Source organism: Aspergillus tanneri (assembly GCF_003426965.1).
Source record: "Aspergillus tanneri strain NIH1004 chromosome Unknown AapTan_9_pilon_pilon_pilon, whole genome shotgun sequence".
Classification (NCBI taxonomy): domain Eukaryota; kingdom Fungi; phylum Ascomycota; class Eurotiomycetes; order Eurotiales; family Aspergillaceae; genus Aspergillus; species Aspergillus tanneri.
This window is the reverse complement of record NW_022984636.1, coordinates 783,990-801,407: the sequence shown is the minus strand read 5'-3', so window position 1 is coordinate 801,407 and position 17,418 is coordinate 783,990. Positions and strand designations below refer to the sequence as shown.

The window sequence follows — 17,418 nt, the reverse complement described above, 5'->3', positions numbered from 1 at the left end:
GTCAGCCCACCAGATCGCCCACACGCCGAGGTACTCGTTCGTCACGCAATGGGCCGCCACCGTCCAGGAGCACGCCACGCTCGTGGGCATGCACAACGAGCAGATGTGCACGGCACCCCTGGCGTCTAGAATCGATGTCTCGCTCGCCGCCTTGACCAGTCAGATCCAGCTCCGTCAACTTCTTTGGCGGCACCGGCTGCAGCCCCCACGAAGTGGGTAATGAGCTACTTGAAGATCTTTGGCAATGCCACGATTGGGGCCTGTCACCAGTCCGGCGGCCTATTTCGTTAACCTTCTCCAGATGCTTAAAAACACCCCTAGCGATTCCACCAAGCCAACCTCTCCAAGTCTCCTTGACAAGCTTGCTGCCCGACGACCGGACCAGTTGACTCTGCAGCTGCGACCTTGCCAATGGAGTGATGGAATCTTTCATCAAAAATGTCGGCAGCCTGGTCCCGCAATCGCCAGTACCGATCCAGGGGTTAACATAACAGACCAAGACCAACCATGTCACTCACGGAGCCGGAGCACACGGACTACGCGTCTACCACGATCAGATTGCCGCGCAGACGTTTCGTCTCACTGTGTTCCTTATAGCTAGGCGCTTGAACTCCAGCGCCTCTTCTTCTCGCATCTCAACACATCGCTATCAGAGGTGGTGGCGCTGTTTGGTTCAGAGTCCCGGCTGTTTCCGGCAGCAGGGGATGGAGTCACTTCTCCTACCCCTGAGATGCTCAGACTAGCTAAAAACATGTTGGAGAGCGTGTGTACCGCCGAGCATCTTGGGCTGTCCCCTGCAGATTACGTCGCAGTCATAAACTCCTCCATGTTCTCGCTCGACTTCTTCAAGGCGGTATACGACCCGAGCATGCAAGAAGAGGTGTACATCCAAAAATAGGACCGTTAGGCACACGGGGCAGTACTGGGACTACGAGGCGGATGACCGATAGACGGCAGACCGGCTCATGCTGTCCGAGGAGAAAGAGCTGGGGCTGTCGTTCGTAAGGGCCAGCTGCTCCGCCAGGCGGAGATGACAGTCGAGCAACTGCTGGAGCTTCTCAGGGCGAGACTGCTCCAGGGCCAGCTCGTGCTCGAGAACGCGGGCTGCTCACCCACCTTTTCCGGCAAGCTCAAGTGCCTGAGACTGCGCCACCGGACAAAGCAGACGCGCCGCTGACGTAGCCGGATTGTAGGGTCTTGCAATCATGCATCCGGCTCTGGCGCAAGACCGGGTGGACGTTGCAAGATCTCGACTACGTTGTCGTTTCCTTTGGCGCCGGCGACGCAACGAACGGCATGTGTCGCAGCGCAGACCATCACTGAAATGGCGGTGGTGCAGCGCATATCGACTCTAACGGCGGTCGAGGTCTTCAATGCCTCTCTGGGGCCTCATGGACACGAATGAGTATAGGTCGCTCTACGCACGCTCTTCCTGAAAGGCAAGGCCGGCCGGTATAACCCCGTGCTTGGACGGGATGATCAAGGGCGATACCTCGCGGCGAGCGCAAGTCTGAAGGCGAACCGCGCGCCGCTGCTGGCGGCATCCAGGCTGACTGAAGGGGGCTTCTTGGCCGATTGTCGCTGCTGCGAAAATTTACAACAACAAGCTTGACCTGGCCAACGTGACTGGTATATACCGCATATCGGTCTTCTGTCACATGCTCGCGATGGAACCGGCTTACTGTGAAGGGTTCCAGGCGTTGCTGGATCCGAGCAAGTCCGCTTTTGTGAGCCCTCAGGCGGCACTCGACATAATCAAGCAGTTCCAGCAGCGTGCAAATGGCGGCATAAGCTTAGAGCAACTGCTTTTCCTCACCGGCAACGACAGGGCCATGCGTGTGAGAGCTCTCGACCCAGCAAGTCGCATGCGCCGCGTCGGACATCATGGTCAACATCCATACCAACAAGGAGGCGCTGCTGGCAGTCGACAAGGACACGACGACAACTGCGCCATCTAACGCCGCGGCTACTTCCGCTGAACTATTCGATCCTACGACCGCACACCTAGCCGCAGCATTTATTGAGAGCAAGTTTGCCCGATTGCAGCCTTCCTGCGGCGACGAAGTTGTTCACGCCTTACTGAACCTTATATAACCTTAGTGCTTCCCGGGACACCCCTAACCGAGGACTCAATGCTATACCAGAGTGTTCTGCTCCCGTACTTCTCTTGCAATACCGAAGAAGCACATAAGGTCTTCTTCGAGTAGCCCGACCCGATAGGGACCAACGACGAGAAGGCCATTGCGCGCGAGAAGACGCTGAATGCCCGGCACGTGTTCTTCCTGCAACACGTCATAGGGCTGCTTCAAGCTCGGCTGGCCAGTGATGCTGTGCTGCAATCTCTCACGCCCCTTTTCCCAGACTCGAATGCTGCTGTGCTGAGTCTCTTGCCGGGGACCGTCCGTGGACCTAAGTCGCAGGACACGTCTCCAACCCGAAAGCTCTTCTGGATATCCTGAGTGGCCTCGCAGCTTCAAACGAGGCTACTCTCGGAAAGTCTCGTCAGATGTAATCTTCAATCTTCAGTCCCATGTCCACACACTTGTACCGCTTCTTCGTGCCCGATACGCGCCCTCGTTTTCGACAAAGGTGCAGGTGGGTGGATGTCAAACCAAGTCCATCTCTTGAACAGACAGGCGTACAGCTTGCGCCGCTCCGACAGCGGCGGGTTGGCGGGGTGCTCCTATTCGATTCAGTGGAGTCCCAGTCAACCTTTTTCCTTCGGCGCTTTTCTTGCGCACGACACCATTGTCCTTGCACAGAGTACCCTGCGATCGGACTGACAATCTATCTACTAGCTTCAAGTTGAGCCTGGAAGACGTGTAATTTTTCCAACGCCAGTCGTCCGATACCGACCTTTCCATTGACTGGGGAAAGATCGATTACAAGGAAGTACAGCTTCTGCAGAGCTACAGGGAGCTGTCTCGCAGGGCTAATGGGCCTGCATCTCTCCTGGGCTTCATGAAATGGACTCAGAGATCGCCCATGATGGAACCCTGGTCAGCAAGCTCGCTGGACTCACGGATATCTCTGCATCGCCGATTGCAGACTATCTGGGTCGGAGGTTCTCGGGTCAGAGTGAGCAGCAGAAGATCGAGTTTTTCCGGCGAACGGCAGAACTAGAACAGCTACTGGACCGCGTCGCATTCATGGATTGCATGGAAGTGCCTGGGCTGACTCTCAAGCTCTTATTCGCTCTAGCGACACCGGTACTCCCACCTACTGCGTCCGCTGACTGCGAGAACGCGGCCCAGATTCGGCTGCTCTTGCAGTCGACACCGCGCTCGGCAAATGGCGCGGATCCGGACGCAGGTGAACAGCGGACTGCGGCGGAACCAGCGCGTCGCGATGGTGAAATACCTACAGCATCGTTACATTCGGGCAGAGGCATCACAGGCGCGGACGGGCTGTTCAAGTTCCTCCTCATCGACGTGCAGATAAGCATGTGTCTGCAGACGTCACACATCAAGCAGGGCATTTCCACGGTGCATCCTCGGGCTGGAGAAGGCGGAGCAGGTCTCGAGCAACACGGTCAACGTAGACCGCTGGAAGTGGATGGAGGGCTACAGGCTGGGGGACGCGAACCGCAAGGTCTTCCTCTATCCGGAAAACTGGCTGGACGCAACCCTGCGCGACGACAAGGCCGAAGTGTTCAGGGCGCTCGAGTCAGGCATCCTGCAGAACGACCTCGACAGTGCCAAGGTGATCGATGGCGTCGACGCGATAGCGGATCTTGACGTGCAGGCCTAACTGTGGAAGAAGGCCGAGAACTGGAACAGCATGTTCCATTTCCTCGCACAAGGACCGCGCCATACATCTACTACTATCGCACGCTCGGCATTGTGCCGGGTCCCACGGACAGGGGGATCAAGATATACTGGCAGCCCTGGACCAAGATTGACGGTGAGGTCCTGTTCGATTTATTGGGGGGTCTGCAGTGATTGTATATATTTCCCATGATGTCCCAAACTCGACTAGTATATTCTGACAGGTCCCGGTCCCACCTTTGCTGTTGTGCTGTTGCCAAGTAACGTTCCCGCACCGAGCCCCAGTATTTTAGTCATCGATGTGGAGCGGCGGACCGATGCAGGGGCAGGGGATGGCCAGCAGGAAAACCAGCAGGAAAACCGGCAGCCTCGGTACCTCAACTATCCGCTAGGTCGTTTGTCGCTTCGAGATGCGCGGATCGCAGGTCATCCTAGCTGACCTCAGCGTATCATCCAACCTTACCTGATCCCTTTAAGAAGCTCTGGCGATCCACCATCCCGACCATCTTCGTGAAGATGTTGCATCACATGGAAAAGGTCAGCGACAAACGGTATATCCATCGGCAGAGGGGCGGGCGGCCGGGAGCCGCTGCTGGGCAATTATAGTCACCAAGCTTGTGGACAACATCCCCAGGAAGGACGTGCAATGGACGCTGTCCTTCAACGATTCGCTGGTCAAGAACGCGACCGGCTTTATCCAGGACATTGTCACCACGGAGAGTACCATCTCGTACGTCACGTACCCGCCCATCGCTTCCACCAGCACCTTTGTGTCCGACGTGTTCCAGCGCACGTTCGACCGGGACCTCGTGTCCATGTCAACGACGTACGACAGACTCGACCAGGCCTATGCCTTTCTCGCCAACGTGCCGGCGGACGACACGTACCTCGCCTTCGGGAAACGCAACGGTCCGGTCCACGAGCTCTCGACTCCCTATGCCATCTACAACTGGGAGCTCGGCGCGCACGCTGTTATGCTGCTCATGAAGAGGCTTCAGGTCAACCGGCAGAAAGACCTCGCCCTCCAGGTGGCACACTTTGTCTTCGATCCAACAGTAGACGGGACCAGCCTCGCCCGCTGGCTGGCTCTTCCCTCCCTTCAAGGAGGATCATCATCAAGCACATTGAGATCCTGGTGGCAAGCAGCGACGTCTACTTCCGGCAGAATACGCTCGAGGCTCTGCCGTTCGCCATCCAATGCTACGTCGAAGCGTCGCACGTCTTTAGCTCGGCGCTGGTACGTGTTCCCAGGTTCGCGGAGCCGACGTACAAGTCCTACGCAGATCTGGACAAGGTCTTTGACGACTTCTCCAACGCCGCCTTCGACATGGAGCTGGACTTCCCCTTCTTCAGCGACCCGGCATCGAGAAGTGGCGGCGCCAAGGCGAACGGCCCCTTGAGTCTCACCGGCACCCTGAAGACTACGTATTTCTGCGTTCCCACTAATCCCAAGCTCATCGAGCTCCGGAATCTCATAGACGACCGTCTCTTCAAGATCTGCAATGACCAGGATATCAACAGCGTCTTTTGAAGCCTCGCACTCTTCGAGTCGCCCCTGGATCCTGGCATGTTCGGCCGGGCCGCGGCCGATGGAGTTGACGTCTCTCAGCTCTTAAGTAACACTGTTGGCCCCATGCCCAACTATCGTTTTCAATTCCTGTTGCAAATGGCGCTAGAGATGTGTGCCGAGCTCAAGTCGATGGGCTCCTCGCTAGTGTCCATCAAGGAAATGAAGGGCACCGAAGCGCTGGCGAACCTTTGTGCATGTCAGGACAAGGTGATTCAGTGGTTGATGATTGAAATGAAGAATACGGCAAAGGAAGCCGACGCGAGCATTGATGTCCTTCTTGAAGCGCGCAAGGCCCAGGTGGCCAGGTTAGAATACTACCTCACACTCACGGGGTGTGACGACTAGGTCCGTCCCCAATGACCCAAGATTGAGAGGATATCGCGAAGTCGATCGAGAAGCCGACGGCAGACGATCTTCGAACGACGTCCCACGAGAAGCTCCCGCGGCTCCTAACTGAAAAGCCACCGTTCTCGATATCGCGGCGAGTGTCATCATGATCATATCGGACATCAACGAGGCGGCGGAGACCCTTGGCGTCGGAGTCTCCATCGATCCCGTCACATAGAACATGTGCGGCCATGCTGATCACATCCAACGTCATGCGTTTCCAAACAGGACGTCCCAGATGAGGGTCGAGATGTGCGAGCGCGATACCCAGCTCTAGCAGCCGCGGGCCGATTATACGCGGGACACGGAGGCATGGCTCAAGACAAAGTACAGCAGGGAGCAGCTCTACGAGTGGATGGACATCGTCGTCTGGAACCTATACTACTAGACTTATCTCGCTGCTGACGATCTCGCTTAGAAAGCTCAGGCTTCGAGAAGGGCGATCAGCCCGTGTTAGCTGAATACGTGTATTAGCTACTATCGACAATTATATAATAATATAGATCTGCATTGAAAAGTATACAGTTTCTATCTATACAAATCTATCTGGGAGAACTGAATAAAAAGGTGAAAAGAAAAGGGAAACAAAGTCGGACCGAGCGGATGCTGAATAATGTGTAATATATTGGCCGACTTTGGTCGACAGAAAAGAAGCAACAGATTCTATACATAGGTAAAAGATGTGTCGAACTTTCCCCTTCGGCCAAAAAGGTGTCTAGATCTCAATTAAACTGATACGGTAATCTTCTAGGTTAACAAGATGTCTTTCAACGTGCAACTGAGGATCTAAAGGTGCTACCTGAAAAAAAAATGATTGATATAATGCATCCAACTTTTATGTTAAGATCATGAAAACACCTGTTGTTTACGAGGTCCGAGTTCCGTCTTATTTATTGTCTGATGGTGAGGACCACTGGCTTTTGGTCGTTCTTCTTGCCGGAATGCCAACATTTGACGCATCAACTGTAGAATGGCAGCTGTTTTGTCCATGTCAAACTCACTCACTCTAAGCTTTCGTCGATACTGCTGCACACTCTCCTTCAATAAACACTTTAGTGTAGAAGCAGGGTGCAGGTGTATTGGGGCACGACATTTAAGAGAAAGCGGGCACGGTCATCATGGCATATCGATTGATACAAGGAAACAATTTTTTTCCATTCAACAATATCTGTCGTGGTTCCAGCATACACATATTGTTTGACCTTTCTGACCTAGGCGTGATAATATATGCGGATAGGCGTGGGGCTCTTGTTTCGTACGAGTCTTCGCTTCTCGCCCCAGTTGGTACCATGCACGATCAATCCCAATGATGAAATAGGGCGAACAGCGTCTCGAAGCACACCGGATATGTCCCCGCGCAGCAGACGAAACTGGGAATCCAGGAGCCGAAGGACGCCTGTTTGGTGCTGTTTATTTGGTGAATGTAAGGATGACAGGTTGGAAGAAATCCGATCGTAGGCTGCGCCAGATTTAGGAGAACGTGGGCAGAATTCAAAGGTTGGAAATCAAAGAATGATCATTATCGTGGTGTCGACCCAGACCACAGAGCTCAGGGAAATCAACTGTGATGGTGGGATTCCCTGAAACCTGCTGCAAGAGAGATTCTAATGTCCAGAGATCGGCTTTTATTCGTCGTGGAAAGTGCAATGCCGCATCACCCATGCGGACAATATCTCTAATCTTGAGGGTGTTCTCTCTGGCCACGCGGAGATCAGAGATAACATCCATATTGCCAAAATGTCCTAGGTCAAAGCGATTGCACAGCTGCTATACGGCTTTCTTTAGCACCGTTCTGATCGCTGCCCCTTGATGCAAGCTCAGGATTTTGGGGAGCACCGCTGTTACCTTCGATAGAATTTTCCTTACGCTGTTTAGATCGCGATTGTCCCTTTCGGACTTCAATTGGACTAGATAGCCTACTATCTTTTCAAGAAATTTAACTCCACGATAGCCATTGGGCTAAATATATTATAACATTATAGATGGTCCCTACCGCAGCCTCAGGTATAAGGGAATTCAGAATCTCCTCCGTAATTAAACGAAGGAAGTGGACAGCATAAGAATTAAACAAGATGTACCACAGTATTAGCGCGGAGACAAGTCAGCTTCTACAATTTGTCGCACACAAGTGAGGCCCGCCTTAGTCGCCAGGTCGGAGCCGGCAGCATGTCTTGGGCTTCAGGACTGATGTCTGATAAGGAATTTTCGAGGATGTCTTGTATCTGTGCCGGTGACAATTCACACTCTCCCAATCTGGAAAGGAATAATCTCTTGATCCTGGAAGATTGTAGGGACGGTCTGCTTCCATATCACATTTTCAGTATCAAAGCCACATTTCACCTTGTAACATTACATTTCCTAATCCGGGAGTCCCTTTCATTCGCCTATGCACCATAATATTATGATCGCCTCGCCCTTTTCTCCCTTGCCCATGCCGTCTTCCACTACCGCCATCACTCCATGGTCGGAATTAGCGACATGTCACTTCACGTATTGAACTAGTATCCATGAATCTAGGAAATGTATAATTTTCTTCATACACTTAAAAGAAAAGGAGAAAGCAGTTCTCCGACCGCAGCATATAGCGTCGATCAGTCTGTACACAGATTTAATAAACTGGGAAGTAGTTACCTTCATACCTTAGGAACCATTAAAAGCATATCGTAATAAAGCTCTAACAACCATTAGAGCAAAATATTCCTTGCCGCTTGCAAGTCTCCAATCTCCTTCGAAAACTGTTTCTGTTTCCGCCTTATCACTGATTCCTCACCTGCAATTTCCTCGAGCTGTTCTCTAGCAAGATTGCTGACAAGAGATGATGAGAACAGCTTCATAGTGCTCTGCGATCTGTAGACTAAGTAATATTAAATATTGTCAACAAACCACTTTCTAGCTACTTTGTAATAGGATCGAAGGATGCCAGGGAGATCCTGTATTGTATGTTCTGTATTGCTCTTATGTTGCGGACGATAAAGATAATCTACTCACACCAATTTTCCATGGAAGCAATCACTACATACCCTTTCTTCTATTATTCAGTTTAGTCGATCTTGTCGACTGTGAAGGATTAGCAAACTTAGGCAAACAGCATACTCAAAGGCATCGTCATACCGTTTTTCAAGTGCCGTTAAGATAGTGATTCAATGTCATCGGCGTGCCTGGCCGCTCATGAAAAGAAGAAACTCTACTTTCTGAACCACCTTTTGATACTTCTCTAGGAGCTTGTCCATCAGAATGGATAGTGAATTGCAACATACGCGCGGGTCAGTGCAGGCCAGGCTTAATAGCGTGATGATATATCCGTGTACCATGGCAATGATATCACTGACATATCCATCTGAGAGAGCCGTCCACTTTGATGATTGTTTTTTCATTAGCGTCGAAAGAAGAACGAACTAGAATATTCCAATCTCAAATCCGAGTGAATCACGATATTGTTCCTCAATCCATGGACATATGTCTCCGCGGAGAGGCTGCACAGCTTCACCTGACTCTGATCTATGTCAGGTATATTGTCTAGTCTTCTTGTCGCCAAAAAGTTAGATCCAGAGGTTTCGTTCCGATCTAAAGCAATAGACTCCGATATATCTGATTCCTGAGCAGCGTCGATTCTGAAGTCATATTCGTGGCTCAACAGAGATATATCATCGGCGAAGAGGTCATGTCTGCTAACAACCCTCGTAGCCAGTCGAAGGATTTCATCTTTCTCAAAATCATCATGCGAACTATAGTTCAAATTAAGTGCATGAGATGTGATGCCTTGAAATAATAAAATTATATCAAGTAGATAACTTGTTTGCTGCTCGGAGTCTGACGTTCTGCTCCAAGTGTCTGGAGGTGGTCTTGACAGGCTTTCAGCTTCGCTGATCTCAGACCGTACCTATGTTTATTGTCAATGATAAAGCACTCTCCAGAAGGTAGGCATGGTTACCGGTGGAAAGGCTCTGCGAGCGTTTGTGTGACATCGACATTCCCCGGTATAATTGTGAGTATTGTAGAACGAATATACCCTTGTACCATATCACGGACCATGGCTTTGTCGTCTTTCGTAGTCAATCCCGGCGTTGTCTTCCCAAAGATACCGGGCACATCAATTACACTGAGGTTATCTTTTTTGAGGCCACAAATCTCCAACCGTAGAATACTAGTGGAGGAGGCAAGCCATCGTCTTTGGTTGTTGAAAGTCCCATCAGAACGTGAGCCTAACAGATTATCTATAAGCTTCAAATTTGTCTCATCGATTCTGCTCACCTCTACCATGGCCTTCGAGAAAGATTCTGCCGCCGTGGATTGTATATCTGGAGCCACCCATTCCCTCAGCTGTGAAGCACTTGCTATCTATGTTGGGTTCGGGAATTATAGAAGCCGTGATCGTTCTTTCAGTCCCTTCTTCCGCCGAAAAAATATTTGTGTGGCAAATCTCGTGCAAAGACCGCTGTCTCGCGGGAAGCTAATCTCGTAAGCCCTTCCAAGACAGGACTTGTACCGCTTGATTGGTCTCCAACTACAACTAGCTGGGGAAGATCGACGCATTCGCCCACATTGCACGAACAGTCTATCGATCTTGTCCAGCAGGGCCGGATCTGCAAGCGCTTGGTTCTCATTCACGTTGTAAGTCATCATATCAAACAGGGCCAGGATCTTTGGTACGTAAAAGTTTCTAAAGATACCGATTGACTATACGTACTTATATATCTCAGCCTCCATTAGGTAGAACGAAGTGATAGCAACAAGACCATCCAATTTTCCCCCTGACAGTCTGCATCTGTGTCGCGCATCCGTAAATTTTGTATCCAACAGGCCGACATTCTCACGCAGCGAATGTGGCCCCGGGTATGTGGTCAGGGTGTCTGCATGCATAAGGTACCCAGCATGATTGACCAGAACCTGTAAAAAAAAAAAAAGAAAGAAAGAAAGAAAAAGGGGGGGGGTTGTTTCGCACATATTTGTCAGCATTTTCCTCGTCAAGGGGTGCATTCTCATATTTATGATGATGCCTTTAGGAACCTGCTGCCCTGCTAAGCCCTAATCTCTTGAGGGTTTCGTGTACCAATTTTCGAGCGTTTATCTCGATAGACACCTAGGTAGAACTGCGCGAGGGTTGTAAGGGACTCTGTATGGGCGTAACAGGAGAGAGAAAGAGAGAGAGTGTGTGTATGCGTGCAAAACTATCAGCTTCAACAAGGAAAAAGTCCGCAAATCAAAGCCAGCCAGAAAACTTGCAATGCGAAAGCTACGATTATGACTTAGTCGAAGGTCAAAGAACCGCGATGCCAAAATCGAAACTGGCTTCCAGCTCTGACAGACCAAACGTACGTCCAGACCCTATCTCCAGGGAGTTGTACGGAGGGTTGCGGTATAATAATGCTACTTCACATCTTGTTCTTTCAGCGCACGGAATGGGGGATATCCATATCCTGCTTTCACTCCAATATTTCTCCTGCCCAACTCTATGATTTTACGCCGATTCCGGATAACATCTACCTCCTTTTAACGGCCAAAATTTTATCTCTGTGTCTTGCTTTCTGTCTTATTTGAATTGGACTAGCACAAGTAGCCCGACACACTCTATGCCACAGAGAAATAAACCTTGCCCTTTGTGGGCAGAGAGTTTGCACCAATTGCTGTCAGGCTCTATTGCCAACCAAGGCCGAATATCGAAAGCCCAACGAAAGCCAGGAAACAGTACACGCTGGCCACCAAAAAGGAGTAGCCACTATCAAGGACAGCTAGACAGGTCACTACCAAACACGGGCCCGTCGAGATGGCGGAGAGTGAGTATGAGGATACGAGGGGTGACACCTATGAAACCGACACGGCGGTCGACCAACAAGCAGGGTTTTTGCCCCTGACGGCGTAAATCTAGATAAAACAGCTGGCTCGTTTTTGTAAGTGAAGCACCTGACCTATTCACCTCTACCACCCTTGTCCTTCTGTCTTACATTATGATTGGTTGAATATCTTTTTATTTTCAAGGCAGGTTATGTGCCAAATGTCCTAATCCAATGTCGGTATGAGCTAGTATCACCGATCAAATAAGAATATGGATCTGGATTGAAAAGGATAAATCTCTTAAGGTCTCTAACGTCCCAACGCTAGTTGATGGTATCGGCGGCCAAAAACGGCAGCCCACCGAGGCTGTTTTAAATGCCCTTTTAGCCAGTAGGATCACGTATTAATATTAGTCATCGGATCTCATGTGGCTTTTTGCTCAGTATACATCACTTAGCGCTCACTCCCTACTCACCCCTACTTAGTCCACGCTCCCGGAGCACTCCTGGAGCACTCACTAATCAACTCACCTCTTTTAGTCTGCTCAGGACACGTTAAAATTGCACTATGGGCCCTTCCATCGCTTTCGCCGCGCATAACCCCCCATATGGTAATGAGGGCGGCTTACTACACTCCATATAGGTATAGAACCTAACATTTCTTTTATTTAGGGACAGCCGGGACATTCGAAACTTCCTCTCTTTTCCTGTTGTGGAATTCAGGGGAAGTTATGCGCCGGGAGCTATTCTATCAGCTACAGGCCAACTAGCCTAACTAGGAAGTAGATGTCATTCAGTGGAAACACCAGGAATCGCAGTATCTCAATCGACTGAGCCTACTAAGCGGTTCCCTATATCCTCATTAAGGTGTTCAACTATCTAAAGGATTCAGGGGTTGAATCGATCGTCAGATACCCCGCACCGCCAAGTCGGGCGGATTATAGTGTTTCCGTAACATTTCCCTTTACTATTTTCTCGTAACTGATCTTTTGCTTATGGCTTTCTGCCTTTATCTTCTTGTCTTTTGTTGCTCACTCCAATTGAACAGCCTTTCTTTCAACAGGAGCCCGTGAACAACGGGACCGTCTCCAACGGCACTATATTTGGAGTTAGCACCATCCCGGCACGCGTCACCGGGGACACAGACAAGCAAAACGAACTCGAGGGAGGCCGTAGAAACCCGTCTCTTCGGCGCAGGATAATAACCTGCTTGAGGGGCAACAGATTGAACAGGCCAACCAGATAATTACGGCTATGCAGTCGACCAGGCTACACCGCTCGCAGCGGCTAGGGGATCTTGCCTCGATTATGACAGACCATGACCGACTAATACGCCCGCAGAAGAGAAAGCGCGTGGACGACATGCGAGACTTGGAAACAATTGAAGGCGCGCACCAGTAGCCGCTCCTCCTACCTGCGCCGTTGGCCGGGATGCCGCAACCGGAGGATAGCGAGGGAGAAGAAAGATCAGCTATAGAGCTAATTGACGCTAACATGGAAAACAGCTGCGAGATAACGCGCACAAATCCCGGGAGTGTGTCATGGCGACCTTTCCCCCGAGACAAGAGGGTCTTGAAGGCGGATGTAATGGCTATCCAAGAGCCATGGGCCAACCGGATAACCGAAACAACACATTAACTTATTTACCCCAGAGCCAGGAACTACGAAGGCGAAGAACACACCCGGGGTATCTCTTCGTGTCTAAAAAGATTGATCCAGCGAGCTGGACAGTGAGAACTGTCTCCTACTATGGTGGAAGATATACAAGAGCCGGGGGGGTAATCTATATGTGCATAACATATACATTAAGCCGCGGAGCGGAAAAGTGGAAAGACTGCGCCAGCAACTGCAGTATCTTCGCCAACACGACAGGGACGCCGAGCAGGTAGCCCTAAGGGATCTTAACGCACATCATCCCGCACGGGGGTCCTGGGACGAGGATCGACTGAGAGGCAGAGGAGATCTTAGAGGCCACGGACGAGTATAATTTGGTGCAGACAACCGAGGAGGGGACTGTGACCCGGGAGCGACAAGAGCAATCGTCTACAATTGATTTGACCTTTATACCTATTAGTGCACCACACCAGTAGAACAATGCACACCGATAGAACAAAATTGATGCTCCCCCATCATCTATCGACTTTCACCTTGAGTATCTATCCAAAGAACCTGATTATCTTGTAGCGCTGCCACTGCTGCATCAGAAAATATAGGATTCTCCCCTGTAAGCGCCATGGTGGCAATTAGCCGCATACTTTTTTCCCATTGCTTACCCAATTTCTTCTTTTGTATCCATGCCCTTTGGTGACACCCACCGCTTCCGCTTTTGGTTGCACCACAGTTAACCGGAACCCACTAAACACCGTCATATTTTGAAGAAATCGTACAATTACTCAACCAACTAGCTAGTTATCAATAAAAAAAGGCTCTCCCTGCTCTCTCGCTTGCATCTCATTCTCAATTGCCCGCTGAATATCCTCCGCAGGCCTCTGTGTGGGTTTAAAACCATTCGCCTTTTTAAACTGCTTAGCCAGCTTCCTCTTCTCCGCAGCCATCTCTTTCTCCTTTCTAGCACGAATTGATCGATTTGCATCGCGAGGCTTTAATATACCATCTTGGCTAAGCGGCTTAACCTGTCGCTTAGTATATTGGCGACGTACTGGCTCTTGTACATATCTGATTCGCCGAATCGTATCCTGGGTCATGGCAAGCTCCTCAAGCTTCTCACGCTGGTGAGCGAGGATTCTGGTAAGATCTCGCTGCGCTTTCTCCGATAGAGAATCGAGATGCTTTATTATCTTTGCCTGATTCTTCTCGAGCGCTTTAATAGTATTTGGAGGGCTATTTTCCACTCTAGAAGACGAGAGATTTGGTGGTGGAGATGGTGTATGTATAGCCGACCGAAGTTCTGGTGCATGTAGATCAGGAATTACTAGCTAATTTGTAAGATTTTTAATAATCTTACTACCATCAACCGGCCAGATTCCACGATCTTTAAAAGATTCACGAATAATTCGTTGGCTAAAGGTCTTTGATCGAATCGGGCCAATTATCTGTAGGAAATCTGCCTTCCCGCACGGCTGGCCACCCCAGAAAGATAGCTCATTATTCATAAGCCGAAATTGCTGCTTATAATTCAAGAAAGGCTTGCCGTCAAGTGGCTGGCAAAGATGTGTTGAATGAGGTAGAAACCCGAAGGGGATAATTGAATTATCCTCGCATTTCTGTAGAAATTCGAGGGTAAGATGCGCGCCATGGCCATCGAATATAAGATAGCGCTTTTCTCCCCTTTTCGTACGGTCGGCAGTAGCAGTAATAAAATAGCCTAGCCAGGCTAGCGCTAATTCATCAGAAATCCAGCCATTTGGTGAGAGTGCAGTGCAAGTATTATGTGGAAGGTATTCGCTACCATAAAACCAGGTCTCCATAAAGTTCTTCCCGCTGCTTTTAAATATAAAAAACGGATCCATAAGCCAGCCATCAGCACTAATACATTCGACGGCAGTGATAGTCTCGCCTTTCTTAGTTTTAGCAAGGTCAGGGCAAGATAATTTAGAACCGATAACCTTTCGCGATTGTCCTTGACCAGGTTGGAAGCCGCAGTCATCAAAGTTATATACTAGCCGTGCGGGGACACCACGGAGAAGAATTGCAAGCTGGTCATACCAGTGCGCAAGAAACCCTGCATCTTCGGCTTGGATTCGCTTCTTCTCTTTAGTCTTCTGCCTCACTGGGGCAAGATTTAGGTGCTTTGGGAGACGTGCTTCAAAGCGATACGCCCACATTTTGCTAACCTGTCTATCCCGGCCCGCTCGCTCAAGTGCGCGATTCGCCCACGCCTGGATAACCCCCGCAGTGGGTGGTAGATTCCAGCTATACATTTTAACTATCTAATTAGTCAAGGCTTTCTCCTGGTATGGCGAAAGGGCATTTTTCAGCGGTGTAGTGGGTGTAGGAGGCGATTTAGCCTTTTTAACGCGATCGGCCAGGGTAGTGCGAGACACGCCCAATTCACGCGCAATCTTCGCAATATTTGGCTTCTTTTGGGCCAGAGCCAATTTGCAGGCTTGGGCCATGCGAGATTCATCAAAATCGGCAGATTTGGTCATGTTGGGTGGTTGAAATAGCTGGTTGTAAGCGAATCTTCAAAATATGACGGTGTTTAGTGGGTTCCGGTTAACCGTGGTGCACCCAAAAGCGGAAGCGGTGGGTGTCACCAAAGGGCATGGATACAGCCTCTTTCTCTTTTATAGCCTTTATTGATCGATTGGCATCTTTTATACTAAGTATACCGGAGTCGCTAAGCTTTGGAATCTCTCTTAGTAATTTGACGCTTCCGAGAGACTTGTATCTCTCTTACCTATATTCGGCTAACTATACCGCTCATCATACTAAGCGCTCCTCTGCTGTTTCTTTATATCAGTGGCGGTTCCGACCACCCACCGCCTTCCGCCGGTTAGGACTATTAGTATTAAATTTAGCATTAATATCTTCGTGAGCTTTCTCTTTTTTTTTTTTTTTTTTTTTTTTTTTTTTTTTTTTTTTTTCAGATTTAAAAGAAAAATTTCGGATAATTTGTTGGTTAAAAGTCTTGTTTCGTATGTTGACGATATCAGCGAGAAAATCTGCCTTACTTGCGGGGTAGCCCACCCCACTGAGATGAAACCAGTCCAAAAGTCTGGTAGATCAGGGTGATCGTACCAGCTTTCGATAAACTTTGTGCCTTTAAAAAATAAACAACGGCTGCACTATCCATCCATCAGCAGCGATACATTGGATCCGGCTGGGAAATTGTGTTAATACAAACTCAATCGCACCGATCACGGCACGGACAGAATCGAGATCACGGAGTAGACTTTGCCTCCACTCTCGGCGATGGAGCTGGGCCGCCTGCATCGAAAGGAAGGCTTGTCCAGGAAACGCCCTGTCCCATCCATTACTGGAGATCGCATTGTTGCGGATAGATAGAGTGAATCACCGCCATGGCACATTTGTGCTCACCACAAGGGCCACATCAATTGCCAGTGTATTTGGATTATGTGAAACAACAAACCCCCTGGCCCCTACCTCATGGATCGTTGTATTCAGCATGGACGAGGAAAGATCTGTCCGATTCCAGCAACTGCCGGATGCTTGCACCTCACAGGTTACGTAGAAAACTCCATTCGATCCGACTGAGAAGAAGATCGCATCTCCTTCAGCCACCTGGAGCACCTAAAAGTCTTGCTGTGCGCCCCTCGCGAATACATGTTTTTAGTTTTTCATCAACTCCGAGTGCGCCGGACCTTGGTGCTGATTTTGGTGCCATGTTTCTGGTCAACACAGGCTCGAACAAAGATACTGTTCGGTGTCAATATATAGAGAACGTGGATTCTCTCTGCTCCTGCGGAAATATCTTCCATTCCAGGCTCTTATCGGACAGAGTTGTTGTCTGCATTTTCCGGGGTCCCTTCGTCGATAATATTTTGACTTCCTGTACGGTTATGCCGAGAAATAAATGCACATGGCGAGCTTCAAGGAACTCGGGAAGTGTAGTATGTTGGGTTGGACCCGCGTTTACTGCTCAGCTTCTTATATTCGCTGTTCTTTTATCTGTGCTTGTTTGGCTTGCTCTCGGAGTCGCTCCTTTTCTCGTAGTCGTTGCTCTTTTTAAGGCGCCGGCGCAACACCCGCATCTCCCCGACAGACATTCTGATTGCTGTTGGATGAGTGGCCATCACCAACCTGGTTTGTGATGGAGTATTTTGGGGGGGGCGCCTGCCTGGCAGAAATCCATAACCTTAATAGAAATGATTGTTCTCCGTAGATTACAGCCAACGACTTTGCCGCTTAGATCTCATCCGTTGCTCCAGTAATCCGCTGCCATTTTGGCTGGTGGGTACTAAAACAGACAAATTAGTGTCCTACTTTCCGTTTCACGAAT

General features: G+C 49.8%; 4 protein-coding genes across 4 annotated transcripts; 3 read left to right on the top strand and 1 right to left on the bottom strand.

Moving 5' to 3' along the window:
• Position 1: 1 nt before the first annotated feature.
• ATNIH1004_011765 (uncharacterized protein) lies at positions 2 to 433 on the bottom strand (the record flags this gene model as incomplete). The annotated part of the gene is made up of 1 exon (XM_033576327.1): positions 2 to 433. The coding sequence occupies one exon, from the start codon at positions 431 to 433 to the stop codon at positions 2 to 4; it is 432 nt and encodes a 143-aa protein (XP_033420991.1).
• A 1,225-nt stretch (positions 434 to 1,658) lies between these two features.
• ATNIH1004_011764 (uncharacterized protein) lies at positions 1,659 to 2,459 on the top strand (the record flags this gene model as incomplete). The annotated part of the gene is made up of 2 exons (XM_033576326.1): positions 1,659 to 1,860; positions 2,221 to 2,459. 2 exons carry the CDS (start codon positions 1,659 to 1,661, stop codon positions 2,457 to 2,459), a joined length of 441 nt encoding a protein of 146 aa, XP_033420990.1.
• Positions 2,460 to 2,966: 507 nt separating this feature from the next.
• On the top strand, positions 2,967 to 5,298 carry ATNIH1004_011763 (uncharacterized protein; the record flags this gene model as incomplete). The annotated part of the gene is made up of 5 exons (XM_033576325.1): positions 2,967 to 3,702; positions 3,760 to 3,930; positions 3,992 to 4,192; positions 4,245 to 4,822; positions 4,888 to 5,298. 5 exons carry the CDS (start codon positions 2,967 to 2,969, stop codon positions 5,296 to 5,298), a joined length of 2,097 nt encoding a protein of 698 aa, XP_033420989.1.
• A 36-nt stretch (positions 5,299 to 5,334) lies between these two features.
• ATNIH1004_011762 (uncharacterized protein) lies at positions 5,335 to 5,682 on the top strand (the record flags this gene model as incomplete). Its single annotated transcript, XM_033576324.1, has 1 exon — positions 5,335 to 5,682. One exon carries the CDS (start codon positions 5,335 to 5,337, stop codon positions 5,680 to 5,682), a length of 348 nt encoding a protein of 115 aa, XP_033420988.1.
• Positions 5,683 to 17,418: the final 11,736 nt, after the last annotated feature.